The sequence below is a fragment of the Toxorhynchites rutilus genome, chromosome 2 (assembly GCF_029784135.1).
Source record: "Toxorhynchites rutilus septentrionalis strain SRP chromosome 2, ASM2978413v1, whole genome shotgun sequence".
Taxonomy (NCBI): domain Eukaryota; kingdom Metazoa; phylum Arthropoda; class Insecta; order Diptera; family Culicidae; genus Toxorhynchites; species Toxorhynchites rutilus.
Genome location: NC_073745.1, coordinates 304,040,632 through 304,067,711, shown reverse-complemented (window position 1 = coordinate 304,067,711; position 27,080 = coordinate 304,040,632). Strand labels below are relative to the sequence as shown.

The 27,080-nt window shown below is 37.6% G+C and overlaps 1 protein-coding gene across 2 annotated transcripts in view; it reads left to right on the top strand.

Moving 5' to 3' along the window:
- LOC129764897 (mediator of RNA polymerase II transcription subunit 13) overlaps nt 1–27,080 on the top strand; it is a 144,522-nt gene that overhangs the window by 43,929 nt on the left and 73,513 nt on the right. For both annotated transcript variants that reach the window (XM_055764526.1, XM_055764527.1), the window contains one exon: nt 9,847–10,174. In XM_055764526.1, the coding sequence (XP_055620501.1) occupies nt 9,847–10,174 (328 nt within the window). The remainder of the gene's footprint in view (nt 1–9,846; nt 10,175–27,080) is intronic.

Genomic DNA, 27,080 nt, shown 5'->3' with positions numbered 1-27,080 from the left:
ATTTCTCTCAGAAAACTGTCCAATTTTATATCTCCTTTCATGGGTTGTCAGTTGTAAATGAACTTTCAGATGAACCAAAAACACAGATTTTATTATGGTCTCTACCTATATTTTCCGAAGCAGTCAAAATCTGATGTATGTTTTTGTATTATGAGGAGGCTTTAAAATACAAAGCTCATTTGTTTGTTACCTAGAAAAAGTCCTATTAGAAGATAGTCGATGGAGGGTCCATAGGATTAACAAACCTCCAAATTTTAAATAAGCATATATTTTGTATTAGATGTGAAAAACCTGACCTGGCCCGGTTATACTTCATCCTTCGTGAGATTATGTTTCGATCTCCTTCCTCCTGATTTTTTATTTTAACCTTTTTTGGTTTCTCCCTGTTTTTTTCCTCCTCTTGTTTGTTTTTTTTCCTCCTCTTTGTTTGTTTTCATCATTATTTTTCTACTTCTTTACTTTCATTTTCTACTCCTTATTTTTATCTCTTTTCAATTCATCAATTTTTCTATTTCTTTCACTAGTTCATTCTATTCTTCCATTCTCTATAAGTTTGTTTTTTTTTCGTTCTCTTGCTTTCTTTTCCTTCCTGTCCATTCGTCCTATGTTGACAAATGAATACCTGAACCGTGTTGGGAAATAAGATTCCGAGTAAACAGTGTGATAGCTCTTAAGTTTTTCAACCTTTTCTCAATATGCGATGATCACGCGAAAATTCGAAATCAAAATATAATGGACAACGATTAACCCTTTGCGGTCGTTTGTCTGCTCTCAGCCACCACAGCAAAGAATCATACAAAATACTTTATTCAACCATGCAATAGTTTAAATTTTTTTTCAACGAATTTTAATGTCTAGTGACCCTGTTCACGAATGAATACAAAGTTTCTGTGAATAACAAATAACAGTATTCGGTATAAACAAAATATTATTAGCGTAAAAAGATAAGAGGAACTCTTCAAGGGAAATTTATAACTCTTCCGCTAAAATTTTTGCTGTAGAACAGAGCGTAACTTTGTATAGTGCCTTTGTGAAGCAAACACAGGCCGTAAACTGAGGACACTGAAGGACGAGGCCTAACAGAATTCAGTGAATTCTAAGCTTCATAAAAACTCTGATGTTCTGTAGGGATCTCGAACCTTAGAGACCTGAAAGATATGAGAATCTCATTCATTATCAATCATTTGTTTGAAATTATCAAAGAATTTGTACGAGTTTTCGACCAGCTATATCGTCAAATAATCAATTACTGCACGCGTTAGACACTGTGGAACACATTTCCCATCTCAAGAGAGTCAACATTGTTTTCTGTAAACGTGGGCCTTCAATCAATCGACTAAACGAAATCCCAAAAATCGAATTTCAATAAACGGATTTACGTAATTTATCATGCGTCACACTCTTGCTAAGCTATAACATTCAACAGGCAGCGAAGGATATCCATGAGCAACATTGGACCTCGAACGTAACGGTTCTAATTTTGAAACTTTGTGCTTACAACCACATAGTCCTACGTCAAAACCAGATTTGAATCATAAACTTATTTTTTAATTATTTCTATAATTAATATTAACCAACCCAAAACTCACACTGTCTAATTGAAATTCTTCTAATCGACGGTTTTTCAAAATCACATGTAAAGCTGAAATGCAACATTAGCTACATTTTTTTAATCCCTTTTTTTTAGACGCCCTTTACCAGAATTGCTTTCTGGACTTGTATGACTACCTCTGAGTCCTATTTTGTTACTGTTTTAACTCTTTGCGGTCGTTTGTCTGCTCTCAGCCACCACGGCAAGGAATCATACTAAATACCTTATTCAACGATGTAATAGTTTACATTTTTTTATAAACGAATTTTAATGTCTAGTGAACTTTGTCACGGATGTATACCAAATTTCTATGAACAATAGGTAACGGAACTCGGTATAAACAAAATATTACTAGCGTGAAAAGATAAGAGTATCTCTTTCAAGAGGAATTAATTCCGACCGCAAAGGGGTAAATCAAAGCGTAAAGTTCGTGTATACTATTAACATTCGTTGATGCATTTTTTTTGCAGCGCTACTCCTTTTAACAACAATAATTTAATCTACCATTGGCCCTCGTGCGTTCTATAGAGATATGAATGTCATTGAAAAATTAAAAAAAGGTGCTCGTTTTTAAAACAAAAGGGTCTGCGTTCAACACACGCCAGAGTTTTAGACGTAGAACTACGAAAGCATTGCATTCAATTTTCTTGTTATTATTCTGGAAGGAAACGAGTTCAATGGTGAACTATTTTTCCGACATTTTTGGGGACTCTGAAAAGGCTTTGTCGCAACCTTTAAAAATCCAATTTTGAAATTAAAGATTGTTGACTGCTCGTTGGCCGTAGCGAGGTCGGAATAGAAATTGCAAATGACATCTTTTATACTCTCGCCCGGTGTAATGTGCTAAGACGGAGCTTTGGTTGTCAATGTTTCCTTTCTTCGTGAGCTGAGTCAAAGTTGCCTTTGAAAAAATCTGTTTTTATGCTCCAAAAATACTTTAAATCTTTTTTTTATCTTCAGAAAATGTATATTCATATCTACATTCAATTTTTGTAACCAATTTTGAAGCTTTTTTTTGGTGTTGGATTTGGCGATCATGATGGTAATCACATGTCGCTAGCAAGTATATATTTTGTAATGGAAGTTTGCATGGTTATTTTGATATATTTATTTATGTTGTACTGCGTGAATAGTTTCATAGTGACATATTTCTGGTACACACAAAACCAAAAAAAAAATAATGAAGAGATAGGTTTTATATTGTTAAATTGGGTAATTGTCAACACATGAAAAGGAGACATAAAATTGTTATGAATTCATGAGCCTTATAATAGTTTCTTAAATAAATTTGTCCCTGTACAAATTCGAAACGATTTAAATGCTATGATGCAAGAAACAGATTAGGTATAGATAAATTACCTGAGGTGGTGCAAACATTGCACTCAAAATAATAAAACAAAAATATTCTATCATTCGCTGACCTCGTGAACTTCGTCCCGCTCAAAATTGATTCTTTGATATGAATTCTTTCGAATATTCACGTTTTCTCACGCAAACGTTCGTGGTTCATTGATTGATTTTCTAATTAACCCTTTACAATTCCCTTCTACTATAAATTACCTATTAATTCCAGCCAGAGATCGAAATGCTCGCCGATTTGAGACGAAAAACATCCGTTTTCACCCACAGGGAAAAATAGCTGAGAATATAGGAGGCGAGAGAATGTTATACGCTAACTTCTATTCTCGCGAGAAACGCAAAGCCGATTTTTATTTTTCGGTGAGTTATGATTGCCGAAAAATGGTTTCGTTTTCAGTGACTCCTTGATGCCGATAATGGTTTTTCACTTCTTCAGTACAGCTGAAAACATTGTATGAAAATATGCGGCAATATTGGGTTTCATCGTGAAGTGAACATGAGATGGATTAATATTTGTACAATTCAGACGCTGTCCAAATGCAGATCGTTTGGACGCTGTCCTAACAGATTAACGTTGGTAAAGTTAGCTATGATTTTTCGCTCCATATTTTCAGTACCAAATGAGAGACGAAAAACCGTTCTCGTTGAACTTCCGAGAACGAAATTTTCCACATCTCTTTCTCTCTGAAAAAGAATTTTCGGTGAAAACGAAGAGACGAAAATATCAACAATATACGGTTCATCGAAAACTAGATTGATTGATTGAATATTTATCGTGCATCCGAGCGAGGATTTCGATCTCTGATTCCAACAAAACTCGTCATTATAATATGAATTAATTTTCAGACACAACTTTCGCTCAAGTTTCTTGATTCACCACCAAATAATATGTTTCTCCGTTACATGGTTACATGGAATACATGTTTGATACAGAAAAGTAAATTTTCATTCATAATTTTTATTTTCAAAACCGCGATTTTTCCACCCGCAAATACGAATTATAATTGGACTAACAACGATGTCATTGTAGAATATGTAAGAATTGTATTTTTTTTTCGAACATTCCCTCAATGTTTTGACCTACGGACAGAAACGAATACAACATAATAAAGACGGCTCAAATCGGACGATTCCTTCCTCGGATTCCGCGCTTAGCAACGCATTTGGCGATCCATCTTGACGTAGGATTACGTCTTTCGGGAACATATGGGGGTACAAATTGAAAATCGAGAATCGAGCACATCGCGAAAATTGTCCAATTTCAAACGCTTATTGCTCAGTCATTTCATGATGGATTGATGAAGTTTTTAAGTCAATCGATTTCGGCACTCCATAACAATTTTTTATATTGAATAAAATAATATATATCATTAAACTAACTATCAAACAATTGAAAAATCTCAACCCCTATCCTAACGGAAATACCCACTTCTGATTGGTCGAAATTGACGACACATGCGGCGGTTCCCTAACAGAGACATCAAAACCAAGCTGCCTAGGGGAAATCGGCATTGCAAATATATGAAAGTAGGGGGAGCTTTTGCTCCCGCCGAGATGTGTTCCCAAACAGAGACATCAAAACCAAGCTGCCTGATGGAAATGGGCATTGCAAATACATGAAAGTCGGGGGCATTTTTATATTGCAAGTAAGAAGAGTGATACGAATAATTCAAGCAAATAAAATTTAAATTTGGATCTTTAATGTTGGTTGCTTCGTGAAACTCCATATCAATGTCCGATCGTGTATTGTGAAAAATTTAGCACAAGGGTAGGTGTAAAATTGTATACGATAGCCGTTATGTTAACCCTTTACCGTACAACATAGAGTCTCACTACATATAGTACATATAGTATTAGGTATTGTTAGTCCAATTAAAATTCGCATTGGGTTGAATAAACAATCAGAAAGTAAAAATTATAAAAGAAAATTACCTTTCCCATTTCAAATATATTTTCGCTATATAAAAGTAACATGTTTTTACTGATAAGAAAAATTGATAATTGTGTTCGGTATTAATAATTATCTTATATTACATTGGTGAATTTTGTTTTCTTTATTTCATCAATACATATCACAAGAGGTATCTCGTCTAGGATTATAGAGGGCGGTTCTCATCATATCTCGTTCCACTTCGGTATCCTTTATATGATACGCACCTTCCAACGACTGTTTGTCATCCTTCTGTCATCATCACCCGTTAAACACTGGTGGAATGAACAAAAACCCAACAACCAAACAAAACGGCCCTTTCCAGGTCCACCTAATTATTATCAAAGAGTTTAACGATGTAATTATTCAAAATCAACAGATAACCTAACGGAATCCTACGTCAATTATGCGGTCGTGTCTCGGACACAACCCTCCTGTGACTTTTTAATTATATAGACAGATATTAGAGTGCCATGGGAAAAAAGTGACCCTCGAATTTTCAAAACGAACTTGATTAAAAATGTTGATTCCCACGGAAAACTACCCTATGCAAAATATCAGCTTAATCGGGCTTCATTTACTAGTGTCGCACAGCGGTCAAAAGTTGAGTTTTTTGAAAACCAAAAAATCACCCAAGGGGGGAGGGGGAGTATAGGAAATCGGGGTTTTCGAAAAATGTCTTCAAATTACATGAAACGTCGAGATCTTCTGTAATCTCGAAAAAACAATTTTGTCAAAAATCGACGCTCTGGGACTTTTTTTAATTGGCATCCTAAACCATACGACGCAAATCGTATGGTTTAGGATGCCAATTAAAATCGTCATATCGATTTTTCATACGCGACTCCCTGCGAAATGTTGATTTGCATTTTCGATTAATTTCATTATCGCAAACATCGAATGGACTAACAACGCTTATCTCGGTGTGATTGCTGAACATATGGGAATTGGATTATCCGACTTTCCTTCAGAGTTTTTGAAATTTTTCCGATTTTTGTCTCCATAACATTGATCTACGGGAAGTGACAAATGCAACAAAATAAAGACGATTTCTTCCTCGAATGACGCTCTTAGCAACGCATTTGGCGTTCCATTTTTATTTATATAGACAAATATAGTTTAAATATACGACTCATGTTGGAAAGTTGTTTGAATGTGTGAATTCTGTGTGAAATCCAAAAAACTGTAAGCTGTAGTTACAGATTCTAGGTTCCAAAAAGTGTAGAAATAAAGATTAGTATGAAGTTATAGTAGTGCTCCCGTGGTCGAGTGGTTAGCGTCACACCTAACATGCCGGGGGTTCAGGTTCGATTCCTGTTCTGGTCGGGGACATTTTTCGTCAAAAAATTTTCCACCGATTTGCACTGTGGTCACGCGTACTCTAGAGCTTGCCACTAAGAATGCATTCAAGGCGTGTTATTTGGCATAGAAATCACAACTAAGTACTAATAAAAATGACGCAAGTAATACTACATTGAGACGGCGAAGTTCCTCTAGGAACGTGAGTGCCAATTAAGAAGAAGAAGAAGAATGAAGTTATAGTAACCCTTTGCTCGTATAAATTGATCAATCATAACGCGGGATATGAGAGTATGGATTATGTTTGACATTTTCTTAGTATAATCTAGATCAATGGTGGCCAGGTATAGACATGGTGCGGGCCGCATTAGAAGTTTCATTATAGCCGAGGGGCCGCAATGATTTTTCTCTTAATACTTTTCATAATTAAATGTAAAATATACGTTTTTAACTGGTACTTTTTTGACTATTTTTTTATTTTAAATTAGCATTCAGTAAAATTCATAACTCGAGAACACAATTGGATAAAAACCCAGAACTTGTATTGCAGGTATAAAAATATCCAGAATTAACATTTTTGGCAAAATTATTCGACCATCTCGTCTTCATGCAGAGTCGAAAACGCTAAGGCCAATCGTTAATCGCTGCAGCTTTTCGATAGAATTCTTTAACGATTGGTAACTCCAATGAGGCCCAAAGTAAGTATTCCGATGGAATGGCAAATGACCAATCATTTGCGGAAAAGAAGTTTAGCCACTTTATTGCTAGGCTCGTTAAGGAACACCAAGAATCGTTCACGGTTTGAGCAGCTCGTAAATCTGTTTTGTCGTTTTCCCACACTTAAATAACGTAACAGTTGCCACACAGTTCTCGTACAGACCGAACTTTATCGTTGCTTGGGAACCGAACAAATGCTGATGGGACCACGAAACTTAGTGAGAGTGACGGAGGACATCGAACTAAACGACTGCAGTGTTACCGCTTTCCTTCGCCCCAAATTTCTCTGCTGAGAGCAATCGTGATTTCACTAACCGAATTATGGTTATACTTGATAATGTGAATACGGTATCACGATTGAATTGGACGTTCTTTCAATCATCAAACAGTTTTTGCAATATTTTTTGTTTATTTCAGTATAGAAAATCCTTAAATACAATATAGAAAACCCTTAAATACATTCTTCACTCCATACAAACTCGATCTCCACTTTCACTCGAACTACTTTTCTTGATCCATTCTATCTAAATCAGCTTGAATGTGAAAGATAGCGGTGCGAAGCGTGTTTTCCAAATGACTGTCAGTGAATTTGTTTCACATATAGACTATGATTTCACATTTTTCATAACTGAAACAATTGCTCACAAATATTTGTGGATACAAACAAAGAAGTAATAAAATGAGAATGTTTTATTAGTTTTGGAAAACACGCGTCTGAAACAAATCTGGAGTAGAAATCCAAGACATCATGGTTTTCAAATATGACACACACCTCTAAATCACTCTGCGTTCCATCTGCATGTTTTCAGCGGAATGTACATTAGGATTGGGTGATGTTCAGAATAAGATCGATTTTCTAAATGGCGTTGGGATCGATTCACCGATTCAATCGGTATCAAAAATTCGATCTTTGAAATATCAAATGCTTTTTTTTGCAGTTAATTTACTTGTTTCATATAAGTGTTTTCTTTAAACATGGAAAAAACATTTCACATTTCTATTTAAACATCAAAGGCATTTCAGTTTGATTCTCAGAATAAAGGTCATAAAAAAACGTGGAAGCCCGGAAAACATATTTTCCAGGGTATTCATCTTGAACCGTCATGGAATTATTTAATTGAATAAATTAATTGAAAATTATAATGAAAAATTCAACAACTGAAATTCATCCAGAACTCCGCTGACAATAATCCCGTTGAACCCAATCGTGTCATACGTCTGGCATTTAGTCGAAATCTTGGTAGTAGTCCCAGTTCTAGTAGTTCAGTTCTTGTTTTGTAATGACCAAACTTACAAAGCTGCTTCTCCTATGTTCACGACCACTGATTCGACAACCTTGAAGGGATCCAATGTTTATGAAATTTGTCAAGTGGGTTTTGGTGACATTAAAATCAATGTCTACTGAAAAACAAATTTACATTTTTTTACGTTCCAAAAGATCGGAAAGGTCGAAAAAAAAGATCGATTTTCAACTATATTGTTAATTTTGCTCATATGATTTTTTTCAAAATCAGGCTCCGGGCCGCATAAACCATGCTGGAGGGCCACAGGTTGGCCACCACTGATCTAGATAATCAAGATAATAATCTAGAAATAGAAATATATCCAATCGATTGATTTAAACATTTCCTCGGATCATCAAGAAATGATCGAGTTATAAGCGTTCGAAATCTTTCATTATTGCGTTACATGTACAATTTTTAGATTTTAACCATTCCCACACCACCATTCACTGTTTTGGGAGTAAAAAATGTAGAAAAAAAAGCTGTACATGAGACAAAATAACTCAATTTTATTTGCGATTCTTTTTTTTTTAAATAAGCCTCTCAGATGTTTTTCAGATACATTTTAAATACAATTTAAATTTACCGAAAGTTGTTTGTGATTACGGTTACTTTTGTTTTGAAAAAAAAGGTCAATTGAAATATGTCATATGATAATGGTTTAAGGGTAACTGTTACCTTATGTACAAAGTTTAATAAAAGATTGAAGAAGGTCTTTTCAAAATTGGCTGTTTTACGATGCTACAGCATTTGATGCGGAATTATTGTATGATTAGACTGTTCCGATCGTACTAATACTTGCACACAATACTTTCAGACGTATACATTTTCATGGAATGTTAAAAAACGGTTTTCAAACTTAAGCCAGGAGACGTGGCTCTCAAAATTTCAAATTTTATATAAAAATTCTCAATGTGTTAATGTGAACTGAGAAATAACGAAAAAAAATTCGCTTTATATACAGCCATTCCATACCAAACCTATATAATGGTTCTCAGATTTTCATCAAAATTGGTTTTGTTCCTTATTTTTCGAACTACTGGACCGATTCAAATGATCGACATACCAAATTGAAGTCAGAGAGTTATTCTTCTTTGAAAAAATATTCATTTTCGTAATTATTGATCGTATTTGTTTTTTATAGTTCGCATGATCCATTAATTCAAAAATTATGAATTTTTGAAAAACGATATTTTTGGAAAAAAAGTTGTTTTTTCGGACCACCCTAAAATGTGGGCACCCAAATAAAAAACGAAAAATATTGGTCTAGTATTTTGCGATAAGAAACAAAACTACCTCTTTTCACGAAAATCTATGAACTACTGTTTCGGTTTGGCAAGGAATGGCTGTATTTTTTATTTTGTTTATTTGATCGGTCGCCAGCAGACGTGAAAGCTAGTAGTGGGCCGTGGACTTTATTTTGGCCAACACTGTACCTGAACATAACACGAATAGCGGACCTTTGGGGGTGTTTTATATACGTTCGCTAGCTTTTTTTTCTCGATAGTTTATCTTTGCCTCCCTCTGCTGAATGGGTGCCCCGTCCATTACGTCCCTTAATTTCTTCCACCAATTTCTCCCACGAGCAGCATCATCAAAACAATTTTTTTTCTGCGCTTCAATAAAGTTTTGTTCAATTTCCCTTTTCTCTTGTATTTTTTTTCCAGACCGATCTGTGCGGCATAAAATGGCGTAAGTTGGCCCAGGGTGAACGGCCGAATGCGTCGAGCTACCCGCTGGAGGATCCGGTGCTCCGTTCCTACTCCAAATGTCTCGAGGTGGACATCTTGTGTGTGTGGCGCCGCGTTGCCGCCCCCAAACCGGCCGAACAGGACCCGAACGTGTTCGAGATGAGTATCCCGGGCCCGGTTACGGGCGGTTCGGTCATCCATCCGCCCCTCTCGCTTACCGCCGCCAAAGAGCTGTGGATCTTCTGGTACGGCGAGGAGCCGGACCTGACCGATCTCGTCGATTCGGAGCTGCTGCGGTCTTCCGGTAAGTGTGCGAAGAGAGTAATAAGCATAATAAGATTGTTTTGTAAGCGTGTGGTGGTGCGCGCGGTTGGTTAAACAAAAAGAAGTCGTGATTGTGATGTAATTTCAGCTATTCTCTGGCCAGTTCTCTTTCGTCCATATAACACACTCTTTGCTTATCGCATTTTCAGCGAAGCATTTTCTCCATTTTCACTTTACGCTAAAAATAGATTCTCTTCCCCCTTTCCGTTTGTTCCGCTAACGGAATCGAGTGTTATTCTCTCGCCAGCTACATTGACCCCGTCATCATTACTTGCGTCGAACAATGCTTCCAAGAAAAACGCATTTCCTCGCAATCATCGTGATGGAGCACATTTCGCGCAAGGTTTCTTTTCCATTGAAAATTCTCCCCTCCCGGGTTCGTGGTTCGGGTTAAGAATCGACCCCCATCACGCAGAGCGCCATCATCATCTTCATCAGCATCATCTCAGTCATGCAATGCCAAAAATGGCCAGATTCATTTCTCGACGAAACACGTCAACAACTGTCAGGGCTTGTCTTAGCATTTCAACTCTCGAAACTATTAGGATTGCCAACAGCAGCAGCAGCGCTGTCGTTGGTACCGTATTCAAACGATGGAGAGTGAATTGAGCCACCTACGAACCGGTGATGAACGACGGACGGCCAGAAAAGGTTATATAACGCAATCGAAGCGTACCTCGTTCCAGTTGGAGTTTGTTGAACACACAAACGGACGGATTGCGTTGGTTCGCATCTGCCTGCAAAATGCAATTCCCATGCAGACGAGAGGTTCTAAACCATTCCCCTCTCCTCGTGTGCTTTGTGTTATGTATGTATAAACAGGCGATGCACATTCAATTCCTCTTTCTTTTCCCCGTGTGGATCTCAGCGGGAAATGGTCCGAACGGAAATTAGTCCTCTTTGTAATGGTTGAAGAGGAGATTGCTGGCCATGTCACAAAATCCGACCACTTCATAAGCTAGGACACGACGACGCTTTGGGGGTGGGAATCCGGTAATACCGTTTCTACACACGGTGGTTAAGCGAAGCGCACTAATCATGGCAATGATGCAGATTAAGAGCACCCGTAACAGGGGCACACTCGATCAACTGTTTGCTGACTTTCAGTGTAACGGAAGCGAAGTTAAGAGCAGCCATCACCAGACGACTGTGAGCCAGCGCGCCTTATGTTGCTGCGTGCATCTGAATGATCCTGTGGCTAGACGAAACCTAAAACAACAACCTCACCTCTCTACAGCACATATATTTGGTGCAGTTGCATTCAGTTTGCGAAGAAGGTACATAATAAGGCTTCCTTTCTTTAGTCTAGTCTGATCGCCCGTTCGCGGCTGAACCGACTGTTGATGGCAGGGCGGTCGGTCACTGGTAGGAAGCACTACATGTGAGGCACACTGCAGCAGCTGTGTTGTATTATGTGTATCGGTATTTATGACATAATACCAAAACACACGACGCGCAGGCTGTAGCGAGCGAGTGAGGAACCGACAAGCTGAAGGCATATGGCGCTACGCTGCTTAGTTTCATAGCGGCCGTAGCGCCGCAGAAACGCTATGCGTATGTAATCATCACTCATGTTTCTAGGATGAGATTCATGCTAATGCGGAGGAGTTTTCGGGTAGGGGTATCGACAGTTAAATCTGTTCGAAAAGTTGAGTTTGTATACAGAAGTGCAATGCCGCAGAGTTGTCTTTCGGTGGCCTGGGGGAGGGTTGCCGGGAGAGCTCCTCTGGGACCAATCGAACCGGCGCAAAAGCATACGCGCGATGGATAACAGAGAATATCACCGGGACGGGTGTTTCCGGAGAAGTAATTTTTCGGTGACCTTCTCAGGTTTCCCAAAGATAGCTCTCCGTTGCCGCGATTGGAGTTCTATACAGAGTACGATTTTTTCTAGGGAAGTTTCCTCGGTGACCTTCTCAGGTTTACAAAAAAAAAAAATAACGGAACATTTCGTCGTAACGATTGCCTTTAGATGATGAGTTCCGGAAATTACCTTGTCAGGTTTCCCGCTGCTAACTCTCCATCGACGCGTTTTAATTTCACAGGTTCTCCTTCTCAGGATACCCAAAGATAACCTTTGCCGCGTGTTGAGTTTTTTTTGTTTGCAAATGAGATTTTCAAATTTTTGTTTCGTCGAGTGATTGATAGTTAGCGTTAACATAATCACATCACTTACCACAGTGAATCTTGATTCTTACCTCTGCCCACTAATAACTATTCCTCCCATGATAATCGCTAGGGAACCACGCTATAGAGGCGACCCTTCTGGTCTTCGTGCGGCGATTATCATACTAACATTCCTTCCCTTCCCCTGGTGACTATAAGGACGTGGCCGGCGTCGTTATTGACCATTGAAAGCTCGAATCACCGAAAATTGCAAAACGAGAATGATTTGCTAGTTCCAAGCGTCATTCTGTGTGTTCTTCGTGCATTTTGGTTGGTTCAGGTCAATCACAGAGAGCAGCTACGAATTGTACAGTCTACCCAAGCTCAAGCTCAAGAGGCTTTGAAGATGGAACAGTGGGGCACTGACTTACTGGATAGTCAGAATAGCTTTATGTGGATTTGGTAACGTTAACTGGCAATTATCGAATTTTCATAAATTACGAATTACCAGCTATACAAGTATGAAACCAGTTTTTTCTCATCTAAAATACACGTTAATTGTTCTCGAATAGTTTAAAATATTTTAGTCAAAATTTTAATGGTCATAGGAAACTGCCAATGTTTCCATCTGACAGGCAATTCATAAATGTCTTACCCAACAAAAATATTTATTTTTTTGACCAATTTTGTTATTTTTGGACATTTTCATAGAAGTACGAGCTAGCTCAGCGATGAAGACGAATAATACTCGGAAGTAGCCAAGTCTGGTGAACCAGTCGCTTGCGGTAGTTGAGATCTTAATTGAGTAGTTCAACCGTTTCACTAGTTGGTCTTGGTCGTTGTGAAAGAGTATTGTCATCAAGAAAAATAACTTTGTATAGTTTTTCCTAATATTCTAGTTCTATTTGGATCCGAGTACAATTCGACGATTCGGACGAAAATCCACGACCACACCAAAAAGAAATTATCACTGCATCAAACTTTGGATCCAGTAGTCGTTCGCTAACTGGACCTCCTTTAACTGATCGATTTTTTTAGCTGGACAAACGTTAACTGAGCTGTAGCCCAGTAGTAGTAAAGTAGCAATGTGTGAATAAATGACGCCATATTCAATGTAAAACTTAGCTATCAAGGGTATTGGAATGTGATTTGAGATGTTATAAAAAATTACATCATTTTCACATGACGAAAACATTGATTAAATTACAGAACTAAATCACCACTTGCAGAAAAAAGTGAATTTAATTTACATGGGATACTAATTTGATTAACCTTTAACGAACGAGCGCATTTTTAAGAAATCGGTAGCTCAGTAATGCTCGCCTTACCCGAAAATGTCTACATGCAAAGTATAACGATAATCATCGGATAAATAAATAGATAAATAGGATAGCCGTGCATACATACATTACACCATATCCACTGTAACAATTGAGATGAATCAATTTTTGGGAATAACAAAAATCGAGTTCTAGAACAAAATTTACATACCGTGTATTTATTGACAGTTCCCTACCCCTTTAAAATAGAGAAAAACTGATTGCACATTAATGCTCGTCGTATCTTTTTTGTTCGTTTTCGTGCGTACCTATCCGTACCATCAATAAGGAGCAACTGCGAATACCACTGTTAATCAGTCGTACATAAATCGGTCGCTCAAAATGCATACGATAGGAACAAATACTGCCACATGTAACGAACACTGTGGGTAGCGGGAATATTGCAATTTAAGCCCCATCCGATGGCAGCCAGAGCGTGAAAGTAGATGATTTTCATATTTCAGTACACGGTTCTGTTGCGAGCAGTCAGCATCAAACCGCGGTGAGATTTCGTTCGCCTCCTTCAAATCCAAAATGAAACTCGATGAAATGATAGAATGTGTAGGTTTTCATGCCGTCTGGTGGAGAGGATTTTCACAGCATCGGAAGATTCACCTCTTAGTGATTCATTAGACAGCCAGAAATATATAAGTGTTTTTCTTTGTAGCGTTTCATCGAGTAATAAAAGATCAGATATTCTCAGAACTAGTTTCTAAAGGAGATTTCACGATTGAATTTCGAGCGTTCAGCGGAGCATTTCCCTCAGTGAAGCAGTGCGGTACCCAACCAGAGTGATTTTACAAATTCACTCAAAATCTTGGCTCTTTTCAAGGCCCCTAGAACTTTCTACCAAAAAGTTGTTTCGAGAATTTCGATGCATTACAAGATAATATCCGAAGTTGATCAAAATAATTTCGTAGTCCTACGTCAAATTTTTTTTTATTAAATCCGTAGAGTTGATTTCTCTTTTATTGAATAGTAACGGTTTTGAAATGTGATCAATTTTGGCCATTCATTTAGAATGAATATCCGTTGATAGAGTATCACGTTTTCTGCAAGAATCTTGAACAGATGTTATCTCTGATGAGGATTGTCTATTACAATGATGAGATTTTGATGAATATATTCACATAATTTTAATACTGGTCGAGTAAATGTAAGTCCTACGAATTTAAATAAGAAAAGAACATAAATCAATTATTCTTAATTGACACAATAAAATAAAAACAGCTAAAAAGAAACGTGTACCGTAGGAATAATGTTTAACTTAAGAAGACAGACTGTAACATTAACATATATATGTAAGCTACATTTGTGCGACGAAAATGAATAAATAAATAATACACCTGAAAAAAACTGAAATCGGTGATATGATAATGAAGATTGTAATTTTGGGTCGTTTTAGACAAAATTGGTGTGGAATTGCCTCTCTGTTAAGTTTTCTATTGCAATACTTCAATGAGAAAAAAAATCTACCAAAAAATTTTCGCTCGAACCTCGTATGTTTTTTTTTTCCTTTTAGAATCTTTTCAGACCCATTTTTTCTTATTTCATTTTATTGAATAATTCATAATTAAGGTGGTCTGAAGAACTAGCTGTTTTGCCAATATGCCCATAACTTTTAGAACGAATACTTCAAATGCCTATTTTCAGGCGAAAAGTTAAAAAATATCAGTTTTTTGACTAAGGACATTTCTGTACCGGGGTGTAAGCTAGAAATTTCGAAAACGAGAGAGTGACGCTGGAGTGCAAGGTTTTGAACATTAATATCTCTTTACCGGCTGAATGGAGTGGTATAATAATTACATCATACGAAAGATAAAATGTCAAAGAGTAATATGATTGTCACTTATTGGTCCAAAAAATCCATTTCAATAGTTTAAAAATTGCTTTGAAAACAGGCTATTGAAATCATAACAATCTAGCTCATTGATGATGATTGCTTTTGTGGTGATCGAAATGTGTTCCCGAACACGGACGCAAAATCAAGGCACCTGAAGGAACCGTCATTGCGAATTCATGCAGGCTGTGATTTCTTTTACTCGCTTGCAAATGCGCTCGAGCAAAGGAACATTTGCGCATTCGGTTCCCGTGATGCAATCGTATTCAAGAGCATTCGCGTTGACGGCGGAATGGTGTCGACATCTGGATACGACATTAGTTTGTATGAGGCCAACTATTCTCTAGCAGTCGACCCTAAGGCAGTTTTAAATTGCTAAAATTTGTGTGAAATTTTTTTCTTTGCGTTATTTACCTACTAGAAGTACGTTGTTCTGACCCTAATTTAAACTATTTTCTATGAATTTTCAGATACTCTCACCAAAACTTACCATTATAATATAAAATTAACTCTAGACGCAATTTTTATATATTTTTTCACTTCTTGCAAGCAAAAGTGATTTTCATTTACATAGAGTACTAATTTGATTTGGGAAAAAATATTTTCATTCATAATGTTTATTTTAAAAATGTGTTCATTTCATCTGCGAACCCATATTACCATGCCTACTTCCCCATTTCGTAATACGAAGCTCAATGCCGTCAACTCGGATTAGTTTCTATTCTGATTTCGCATGGAATAGTCATGTAAAATTATTTGCTTGATTTTGCGCCCGGAGGAATATTCGCAGACATTTGCCTATTTGGCTTGGTGTTCCGTGATGCAATTGCATTAGCCTTGTACAGCATTAGTTTTTATTTTGTTTTCACATCGAATGGTCATGAACAATCTCGTATATTATTCTCACGAATGAAAAAAACGAATCATGTATCAAATATTTTACATATCTTACAAAGCCACTCGAACCCTTCGGTTCTTTTCAGAACCACCAACAAGTTCGAAAGAGTTTTATGATAATAACAATTGCATACTTATAACCATCCACCCACACATTCAAAAGAAACGCTAAGCAATTTTCAAAAGATTCACTCATTCATTCGTTGAGAACTGATTCAGATGCAATTTCAAATAAATGATTACTGAGACAGTGGTAGTCCTACGTCTACCCTGCGGTTATATCACAGATATAACTTACTTCTAGTTTTTTTGTGATTTTAATCGTATCAAGACCTCAGATAAATCCCAGTCTTTTATTGTTATTTTCATAAAGCTGTGATTTTTTATACATAAAATATAGAAAGTTTATTTTTCATTTTTTCAAAGGATGTGTAACTTCCAAACTGATGCTTAAAGAACACATTCCGTACGTAGTTTACTATTTCTACTTAAAACTGATCTTCTGTATTGTTTCTGTATTGTTTGGGTCTACGAATAGGACATGCCAATTTTGCGATACGTTAAAGTTTCATGTGGAGACACCAAAATTGTGCTGTGCAGGTGGCAAAATCGAATAACCACCGTTGACTCAACAATCGGCGCTCTTTGTTTTACTATTGCATATCACAATGAAGACATTTAAAGTTATTTAAAGAGAATGTTTTATTTATCGCCTAAATTTATATTATCACCCTTAAAATAGGCCCCTTCTGAAGAAATGCAGTTTTTCTAAAGATCAATTCAGTAATCGGAACACTTTTTATATCTGTAATCAGGAATTGCCGCAAGTTCACGCAGCGAATTAGTGTTTTTGTCTATAATACTGTCAAAACGGGTTTCACGAACCGGTAATTTAAGTTTCGGAAATAGCAAAATGTTACACGGGACCATAATTCCCTCGTTCATCACGCATAATGACTGACGATATGGTCACCATGTTGCCAGTTGTTATGCGTTGGATGAACATGGGATCAGAATTTGCTCGTTCATGCAAGTCTTCAGCCACTTGATTGCGATCAAATTTTGGAAGAAAATTTAGCTCTTTTGGTACTAGTCGTGCTGCGACATTTCTGATCGCCAAAAAATTCAACAATTTTTTTTCTCGTTTCGGCACGTGAAATTTTTGTTTGCAACACATAGAATTATCCTTATCAAAAGTCGTCGAGCAAAAAATATGTTAACTTGTTTTTAACGGCGCTGCAAACAAACTAAATGACAGATCACGTTCAAAATTGACATTAAGACCACTGTAATACTAACTTAAGAGAAGAATTTAAAATGTATTCAGCGGGTTTGAAATTACAAATTACCGCTACATATGTCATAGAATGTATGGTTCCATGCAATATACAGATTCAAACCAAAAGTTCGATTCTGGAGCCCATGTCTCACGCTCTCTTATCGATTCTATGAAACAGATAGACAGAGAGAGAGAGAGAGAGAGAGAGAGAGAGAGAGAGAGAGAGAGAGAGAGAGAGAGAGAGAGAGAGAGAGAGAGAGAGAGAGAGAGAGAGAGAGAGAGAGAGAGAGAGAGAGAGAGAGAGAGAGAGAGAAAGAAAGAGTACGAGTGATGGGAGACTGCCGCCGCGTAAGGCGCATGTCCTGTGATATCACAGAATACCGAAACACAACCGCCGGCGACGGCATGTTTGAAGCAATCGCGTCCTCACGTTTGTCGCTCGCGCTTCTCCGGTGGAACAATTTTTTGTTGTGCCTTTCGCCAGGACTTGGTTCTCCTCATCACGTGATCATAGTTTCAATGTTTGTTTAACTCATTCTTTTGAACAGCACCTTTCACGTTATGTCGATTGGGCGCCGCGATTGTTGAACTGTTTGTTTTTTTTGTTACTGTTGATATTTATAACAAGAGTTTGATTCTATTAATCTGAATGCGTAGAAATCAAAGTACGACAAGCCTTTGTTGTCGTGCAAAATTCTGGATGGCTGTTGGAACCCTCGCACATATCTTATCGTGTCACGCTTCTCCGAACGACCATATCGATTCGCGGCGTTCACAAAAACACGTGAAATGCGAATGCGATTTGACGCAGCTATCGTCGGTTATTGCCTTTATCATCGCGCCACAGTGGCCACTAAATTAAGTTATCGTAAAACCAAAGTGGTGCCGTGGCCGCCACCACCACTTCCGATAACCGTTCGGAAACAAGCGGTCTTTCAATTTTTTCTGTGTTGTTTTTGGTCGTTGACGCAAACAACGTTAGGTTTCGTCCCATTACTGTGGGGTTGCGGTTTGACGGTTTGCGATAACAATGCCTAGTTACTATGCGCTCTAGTAGTGGAATCAACAACCAATTAATTGGGAAATAAGAGCCTCATCACCCGATGGCGGCGATGATAAATTATGTATGTGGGTTGTGGTTAATTTATGAGAGATTACTGTGCTCAACTCAATATAATGGAGCGCTCACATCGTTGGTCTTCTTGTGTTGCCGCCGCCTCCCTCTACTACTACTCGGAGTGGCTCGGCTGAATGAGTTTTATGGTGATTTGAGGACAGTGATAAATACCACCATGCCGCCGAATTATATTATTTACCGTGTCCCCGAAAAGGACGTTATCGGGCCTCAACACGAAGATGCACCTTTCTCTGCCAGTGTTGGTCCAGCCGCGTCTTTCCCGTTGATGGGAGATGTATGGTTGATGATATATCGTCACCATCATATCTAGTAACAGTCTTCCGCCTGTAGAATAAAATATCGTGGAGCTATAATCAACGTGACACGAAACACCAGTGTGTCAAGATTTTGCTGGAATTTCGTTACTTATTTGTTCCGCGAAATTGAAATATAAAAATGTTTCAAAATTTTCTGTTTCATTATTGTGTTTTTTTTTTGCATTCTTATAGAAGTACCCCTATATTTGCCCTATTTCTATGGCTGCAACTTATGAATAGTCTCGACTAGAAACGATTAGACTCTGAGAGTGTTGTTTTGAAAAGTTATATTTATTTCAAAAACAATTTTCAACCATTTATTGATTTAAACCAACGAAATTGCACGCAAAACACACTGAATTGTGCTCGGGAATATGGTTCTTATTGTGCACATTCCGTTTATTCGACCTTTGAATAGACAATAACGACGCCGATTATGTCCTAACGATCGATCGCCAGAAGGGAAGAAATGTTAGTATGATATTCGCGTGGTCGCACCTATAACGTGGTACCCCGGCGGTGATCATGGAAGGGATATCGTTAGTGAAGGAGTAAAACTCCGGATTCACGGCGGTTGGTGATATGATTATGCAAACACGGACTCTCAGCAACTCAACGAATCAACTTCTCGAAGATGTATTTCAATATACGGCGGTTTGAGCGAGGCACTTTCCTTCTGAACTAACTTTTTCAGATTTTTCACATATTTTCAACACCCGGCGGAGAAGGGTATCTACGGGTAACCTGAAAGAGCAATGAGGAAAATATTTTTAAAATTAATCGAACCACCCAACATTTCGTAAATCGTCACGTGGCTTATTCTCAAATATTTACATATTTCAACACTCCGCGGCGGAGAGGAGGATGCACATGGTGAATAATGAATAGTTACTTATTGTTTTCTTATTTTGATTTTCAAATTTTTGAATGTTTGATGGAAAGCTTTGATTTATTTGTAATTTTTTTTTTAATTTTCTAATTTTTGATTTGTTGATTTTTGTTTGTTTATAATTTTTATTCAGTTAGTGTTCCAAAAATATGTTCTCGGAATTTCCGATTTTTCGAATTTCTGGATCTTTAAACTGTAGAAGCTTCGAATTTTTGATTTTTTTTTCATTGAATCTCTAAATCCATGAATCTTTGACTCTTTGAATCTTTGAATCTATGAATCTATGAATCTATTAATTTTTGAATCTTTGAATTTATGAATCTTTGATTCTTTGAATCTTTGAATCTTTGAATCTTTGAATCTATTAATTTTTGAATCTTTGAATCTATGAATCTTTGAATCTTTGAATCTTTGAATCTTCGAATCTTTGAATCTTTGAATCTATGAATCTTTGACTCTATAAATCTTGAAATATTTGAATCTTTGAATTTTTTAATCTTTGAATCTTTGAATGTTTTCTACGCAATAATCAAAAAGTATTGCTAACTTAAAGCCTTTATAAAAATACCCATAGTAAATTAAAAACTAATAAGTTTCAGCGAACACAAATGTTGTGCCACTACTTATTACCATTTCTCGCGAGGAATTATAATTTCCTTGTCATGAGAACTGTTCGTTTTTAAGGCCACAAAAAACATCAGGTTAACTTCTGATTTCTTGTTCTGAGGTAAAGCGTGTTCTATTGAGATCCCGCTAGCAGACAAGTTATAGTTAGGAGGTTTTCTTTTATCCACTATTTCGCAAACAGTTCTCAATGGGTATAGATACATGAAGCCGAGTGTTGCCTTTGTGTAATGTTTCTCGCCCTTTTGTCGCATATTCAGTGTTTTCGATTATCGTTAGTTTCAAGCAATTCAATTGTTGTTTAGAAAAGCCGCGATATTTTAAATTTTAAATTAATTCAAAAGTTCCGCAAATATATCTTTTCCGTAGTTGTAGTGAACCAAATTTTAGAGGATGAGAATAAAAGAAAAAAGTTTACAATTTTGCGCGCGAGTACAGGAGGGTTATGAATTGTGAAGATCAGAAACTGTGGGTGGAAAACACAAAGTGAAAAAAAACAAGAATAAATCATGAAATTTAAAATAGAAACTTCAAATTCAAAATTTAGAATTTAAAATCTAAAAAATACGAATTTCAAAGCCTGTATAATGAAACCGAAATCTGGAACGCTATCTCTGGAATAAGAATGTGAATTCCTCGGAATATTGAAAGCAAAAATTAGAGTATAAAATCTAGAATCCATCAATAGATCTTCTCAAATATTTGACATATATATTTTAACAGTCGGCGGCGGAGAATACACATGGGCAGCTTGAGAAGGCGACCGGGAGAACACATTCACAACAAAACGAACCGATGCTATACTTCAAACGCAAATAACATCAATTTGCTTAAAGTCAGGCACATTTCCGGCGAGTTGGAAGCCTTTCACGAGGACAATAAATTATTGATTTTTTCAATAATCACGTGTGTAGGTCCAATGCGTATGTTGTTGAAGACGTTGCTGGAATCATGGTAGGCGACCGCACAACGACGCGTGAAATTGTGATAATCCGGATCATAGGCACTATCGTTCGCCTTCTCAAAGTGGTTTTACTTGCGTCATTTTTATTAGTACTTAGTTGAGTTTCCTATGCCAAGCAACACGCCGTGAATGTATTCTAAATGACAAACTCTAGAACATGTGTGGTCACAGTGCAGTGGCGTCGACTGGAGGTGCACGATTTTAGGGGTGCAGAACGAACCGAATTTACATAAAGAAATTGGATAAATATGATGTCTGACGGGGGTGGGGGTGCAAATCGTCTCTTCCGCCCCGGGTGCGACGCAGACCCTGCCCTAGGTGGTATCGCATGATTCGACGCGGTCAGGACAGCGTAATTCTACAATGTCGTGAGCTGTGACAATTATTCATGGTCGAGATATACGCGAAGATGGTGATCAAACGACTGCGATTCCTATCACACAATCAACAGAACCGGTGTGAGGAAGAATACATTCACATGCGAAACGCTATCATGAGCAACGCCGACACAGCCTTTACTATTTCCGGGCCAAAATGAAATGCATTATCATGATTGCACACAATCACTACATGTTTCGCTCCTCTTGTTACAAAACAAGAGAGAATCGGATTCAGAAGACCAATATCAACATAATTGAAAATTATGAATTCATAAAAATGAAAAAATATTGGTACTACAGGTCGGACTCGATTAATGCGGAGTATTGATTTTTTTCACTCTGGATAATCGAAAAAACGATTTTTTTCTCGGTAAACGTAATATAATTATGATTTGCGCTTATTTATTAAACAGTTTTATCTAGCTTGACCCGTCTGTATGTTTGTGACTTTGTAACTTTGTCTGTAGCGCTGTACCAAATTAATAAAAATTTAAACCCCTTCCTGTTGTCCGATTGATCAGAAAATTGGAATACACCCAGGTTTTCTTTTACGCGGGGGATACGTACTTCGTAAAAAAACCGCGTTAATTGGAAAATCTGCGTAAGAAAACCGCGTTAATTCGAAAATCCGCGTAAAAAAAACCCATGTCACCTAATAATAGATATCAAATGGGACTATCTTTACGTAGAACGGAAGTAAAAAGTTGAGTGTTGCTCGCTTCCGAAAACCCTTAGTTTTTTCCTGTAATTTCGTTGGTTGCTGGTAGCTATAGTTCGGTTTTCCTCACGAATGAGGTCATCTGCTGTTGTTAGAAGATTCCCTAGTAATTTGTACACTCTTCTGCCGATGCACGTGCAGTACCACTGTTGGACCGTCCAGAGCTAAGATGACAGGGAAATACATTCACGAATCGCTGTCGCTGCCGCGTACCGCCAGGCACGTTACCCAACACATAAAATCCACGTAAGAATTGTGATAAGGTGCGGCACGAAGCGCTAAGCTCCGTTACAAGCACTTATTACCGTAATTTGCTTTGAGAGAACATGAAAGAAAAATGTGAGCTGAGGGGAAGATGTGATATAGCAATTTTTTAAGCGGGTACCGCGTAAAAAAAACCGCGTTAATTGGAAAATCCGCTAAAAAAACGCGTTAATTCGAAAAACCGCGTGAAAAAACCCGCATTAATTGGAAAATCCGCGTAAAAAAAAACTCGTAAAGAAAACCGCGCAAAAAAAACCTGGATGTACATCTCTATCTCTGGTGTAATTCTAAAACTGCGTATTCCACGATCTTGAAAATTCAAGATGGCGGCCACTTCAAAATGGCGCATTATGTACATATTTTCTCAAAATCCCATCAATATGTGTTTTCCCAAAACCTCATTAATATGGATATCAAATGAAAGGGATTGACTAGTAAAATACAGTTATTTATGAAAAATGCAAATCCAAAATGTCCGCCACCACAAAATGGCGCCATATATATTTTTTTTCAATAACCTCATCAATATAGGTATCAAATGAAAGTTCTCGACTAGTAGAACATAGCAGATCATGCCATGCCATTTAGCCGTGTTTTAGCGGCGGCCAAATTGAATTCTTCAAGATCATGAAATACGCAGTTTTATAATGACAGTAGAATTAAAGGTATGTTCCTAATTTAATATCAATCCGTGACAAGGAACGGGGTCAAATTTCAATTAATTTGGGAACTCCCTACAAACACTCCAACATACACACAGACAGGGCAAGCTGAATGAAACCGTTAAAAACCAATTGTTTATTTGGAAACTGCGGTTATCTTGGATTTGGATTTTTCATGATCTACTGTGTTCTACTAGTCGAGAATTTTCATTTGATACCCATATTGATGGCGTTGTGAAAAAATATATATGACGTTTACAGAACCAAATTTCACCTTAAACTGAGAAAATATGTAATTCGTCATTTTGTGGTGGCGGCCATTTTGAATTTGCATTTTTCATAAATAACTGTGTTCTACTAGTCAAGCTAGTCAAGCCCATTTTGATTATCCAATATGGAATTATTATACAAATTATTCAAAATTTCCGATCTGAAAATAAGAAAAATCGAGAATAAAATACTCCGGTTAATCGAGTCTAAAATTCCGGATAATCGAACCCCGGATAATCTAGTCCGACTTGTATTTGATGATACAAAAAAAAATCTTGAGTTTATCGGATATATTAAAAACCATTAAATATTGATTTCATAGTGAATTGCACGGATCTAGGACGTTGTGGCACTGTCTTGTAGAAATATGCTCAGCTTGGCGCGAATTTCTCTCCGTTTCTTCGTTTATAAGCGTTTTCCTCCTTGAGCCTCTAACCGCGACGAGACAAACTATCAGGCACGTATTTAACTTTTTCTCTTTTTTTCATTCCGCTTTCTTCCCCATCCCGAAATTGATCTTCCCTCTCGAGCCCCAACACTGGGTCTAGTGATCCCCGATAATCGTTCGATTAATCGATTAATCGAATACTTCCTACAGATATCGATTATTAATCGAACGAATACTGAACAACCAATAATCGAAGCGAACGAATAATTTACGTCGATTAATCGATCCAAGCCCAGAGCAAAATAAAAGTACGGCCACTGCAGTGTTATCCTAAAAATCAATCATTGTCACTGGCGCTCGTGATCGAAGTTCAATGCCGTCAACGCGAATTGAGCTTCTTTTACGAGTTTAGGGGAACGTAAAAGATAATAATTGATTTTCAGGCGGAATGAACGCTTTTTTGTTTCCAGATGGCTTTCTAACAAATGAGAAATATTAATCTAACTAATTATTTCTCTCAGTATGACGATTAATCGATTAATCGATTATTTGGGGCGATCAATCGTATCGAATAACAAACTGCTGAAAAGTATTCGATTAGTGGATGAACGAATAATTTCAAAAATCAGGGATCACTAACTGGGTCTACACGCAAGTGTTACTTTTCGTATCTTCTGTCTGTCTTTTCGTTAAGTTTAACGACCTTTATTTGTTGTTTCATCTTCATTCTGTCTAACTGCTCCTCATTTGTGTGCGGTGCGGTTCATACCACATACGTATATTTGTATGCTTTAGCAGCGGCGCATCATTCCCTCCCTCGGTGCACCAACGAAACTGTCTCGCTGTCAGCGGAATCAGGTTTTCCGCCGCTGCCGATATTGTTGATATTTTTTCTCCCCCAAAAAGCCGCGCGCCGATTTGTTTTTCTCACGCTCTTGTATTTGTGTCTGCTGGTTGCGAAGAAAATACAAGTATCACCCCGATGTTGTCGAGCTTGTTTGTTTTTATTTTCATTTAATGAGCCTCGACACAAGATAAAAATCCTTTCAGAGGATCTGATACTGGAAAAGTGACCTTCACTTTGGAGGGAGAGAAACATAGGATAAGGAAAATTGAGCGCAAACCCACTCCGCACAGATAATTAAATTAACAACATTCCGACCTTGACGTTCAAGTTCAAGTTACCCACCGACCCCGCTTCTGGCAGCGGCGGCGGCAGCGGGGGCGGCTTGATTTCGACGGATCGTGTGTCTCTGTAGTAGTGCAATGTTGAACAGGTTTCGTACTTTGCTTTCTTTAATCTGTTTTTTCCTGTTACGAGCGCAACTTTTGAGACGCGACGACGATCGCGCGCTACGAATGTGGAGAGACAACCAAATGGAAAAGTAAGAATGAAACTGTGACTGGGGGATGCCTAACGTCAATCTCGGTAACAAGTCGACGGCCTTGAGAGGAGTGTGAACTTTTTCAGAAGTTTGTACCGATGGTATTTGGGCTGAGCTTCGAATTGAGTTAAACATTTCACGATTTCAGGGTATTTTTCTATCGCTCGCTCGCAAACTAAAATGGGAACGGATCAATGCAGGAAATTTCCCATCATTATTGATCCATCTGGCTGCGTGGATGTGTGTATGTTGTCTAACTATGCTAACTCCCGCCCAACTGCTGCCGGAGCTGCGCTTTGCTTGCTCTACATGTCGAACGACGAACGGTCGTCATCGTCGTTGTTTCATCGTCATTCGCTGATTTGCTATATGCTATATGCCCTGGTGCAGTTTGTCTGGCTGTGCCAGGTGGTGGACGGTAGTGTCTAGTAGAACACCACCGATACATACGACCACGGCGCGGTAAAGTGTTTTCGCTAAAATTTTGACATTTTTTTTACCTACTTCATGGCACTGAAATGTGTTCCCAAAAAAGCTCAATTTTCTTGAATAGGATGCGAGAGAGTTTGTGAAAAATCTTGAAAACTACCGTTCCCCTTACCGAGTGCTACCGAGAGAAGCCACCAATATATTTCTTCGTTAATCATAAGTGAGAAATTCTCGATGACGACAGTAATAATGACAAAAAACAAAGCCAACACTGCAGTTCCTACGCATAGTTGTCCCATGTAACTTTTTGACAATTTCTACTTTTCTTCATAAAACGAAGTTTTTTTATGCCTTTTTTTTATCTTCCGGAAAAACACAAAAAAAAGTTATTGTTAGTTCCTAGTTTTTAAAAAAACAACATCAAGCTCAATTGTCTCATGTTGAAATTCTAAGCCTAACTGTCCCTCCATGTATTTTTTCTACATTTATATTAAATCGATTCAAGTAGTAGGATTTCAGGTCACGCTAATGCTAATGCACTCATTTCTGGTTTGGAAGAACGAACTACTTAGAGTGCTTAATGCTTCTAGTAAACAAATATGGTAGAAAACTTGGATTGCATTTTTCTCAGTTGCTGATTTTGTAACATGGGACAACTTTGCGTAGAACGGCCGAGCAGTCCTCTCAAATCTATTTCTGTGAAATCTGCAATGAATAGAGATGTTTGTACCTAGACTGATTTACAATGAGTAGTATTGTTGGCATTTCAATTAATTATAACAGAAAACACATCACTTCGTTTGTAAATGCTTCGAAAATTATCCTAGAAATATTTCTCTATGATTAGGTCTTTAGTAGAAATTATCATTAGCTTTGAAAAGAGCCAACGATTTGCGTGGTTTGACCCAACTTTCTCATAACTCTTGAACTAATTAGAAAACATGAAAATAAATTCTTAATTTTAACGAAACCCAAAACTATACTAAAAAAATCTCAAATGACATCTTTTACACTCTCTCCCGGTGCAATGCACGTTGA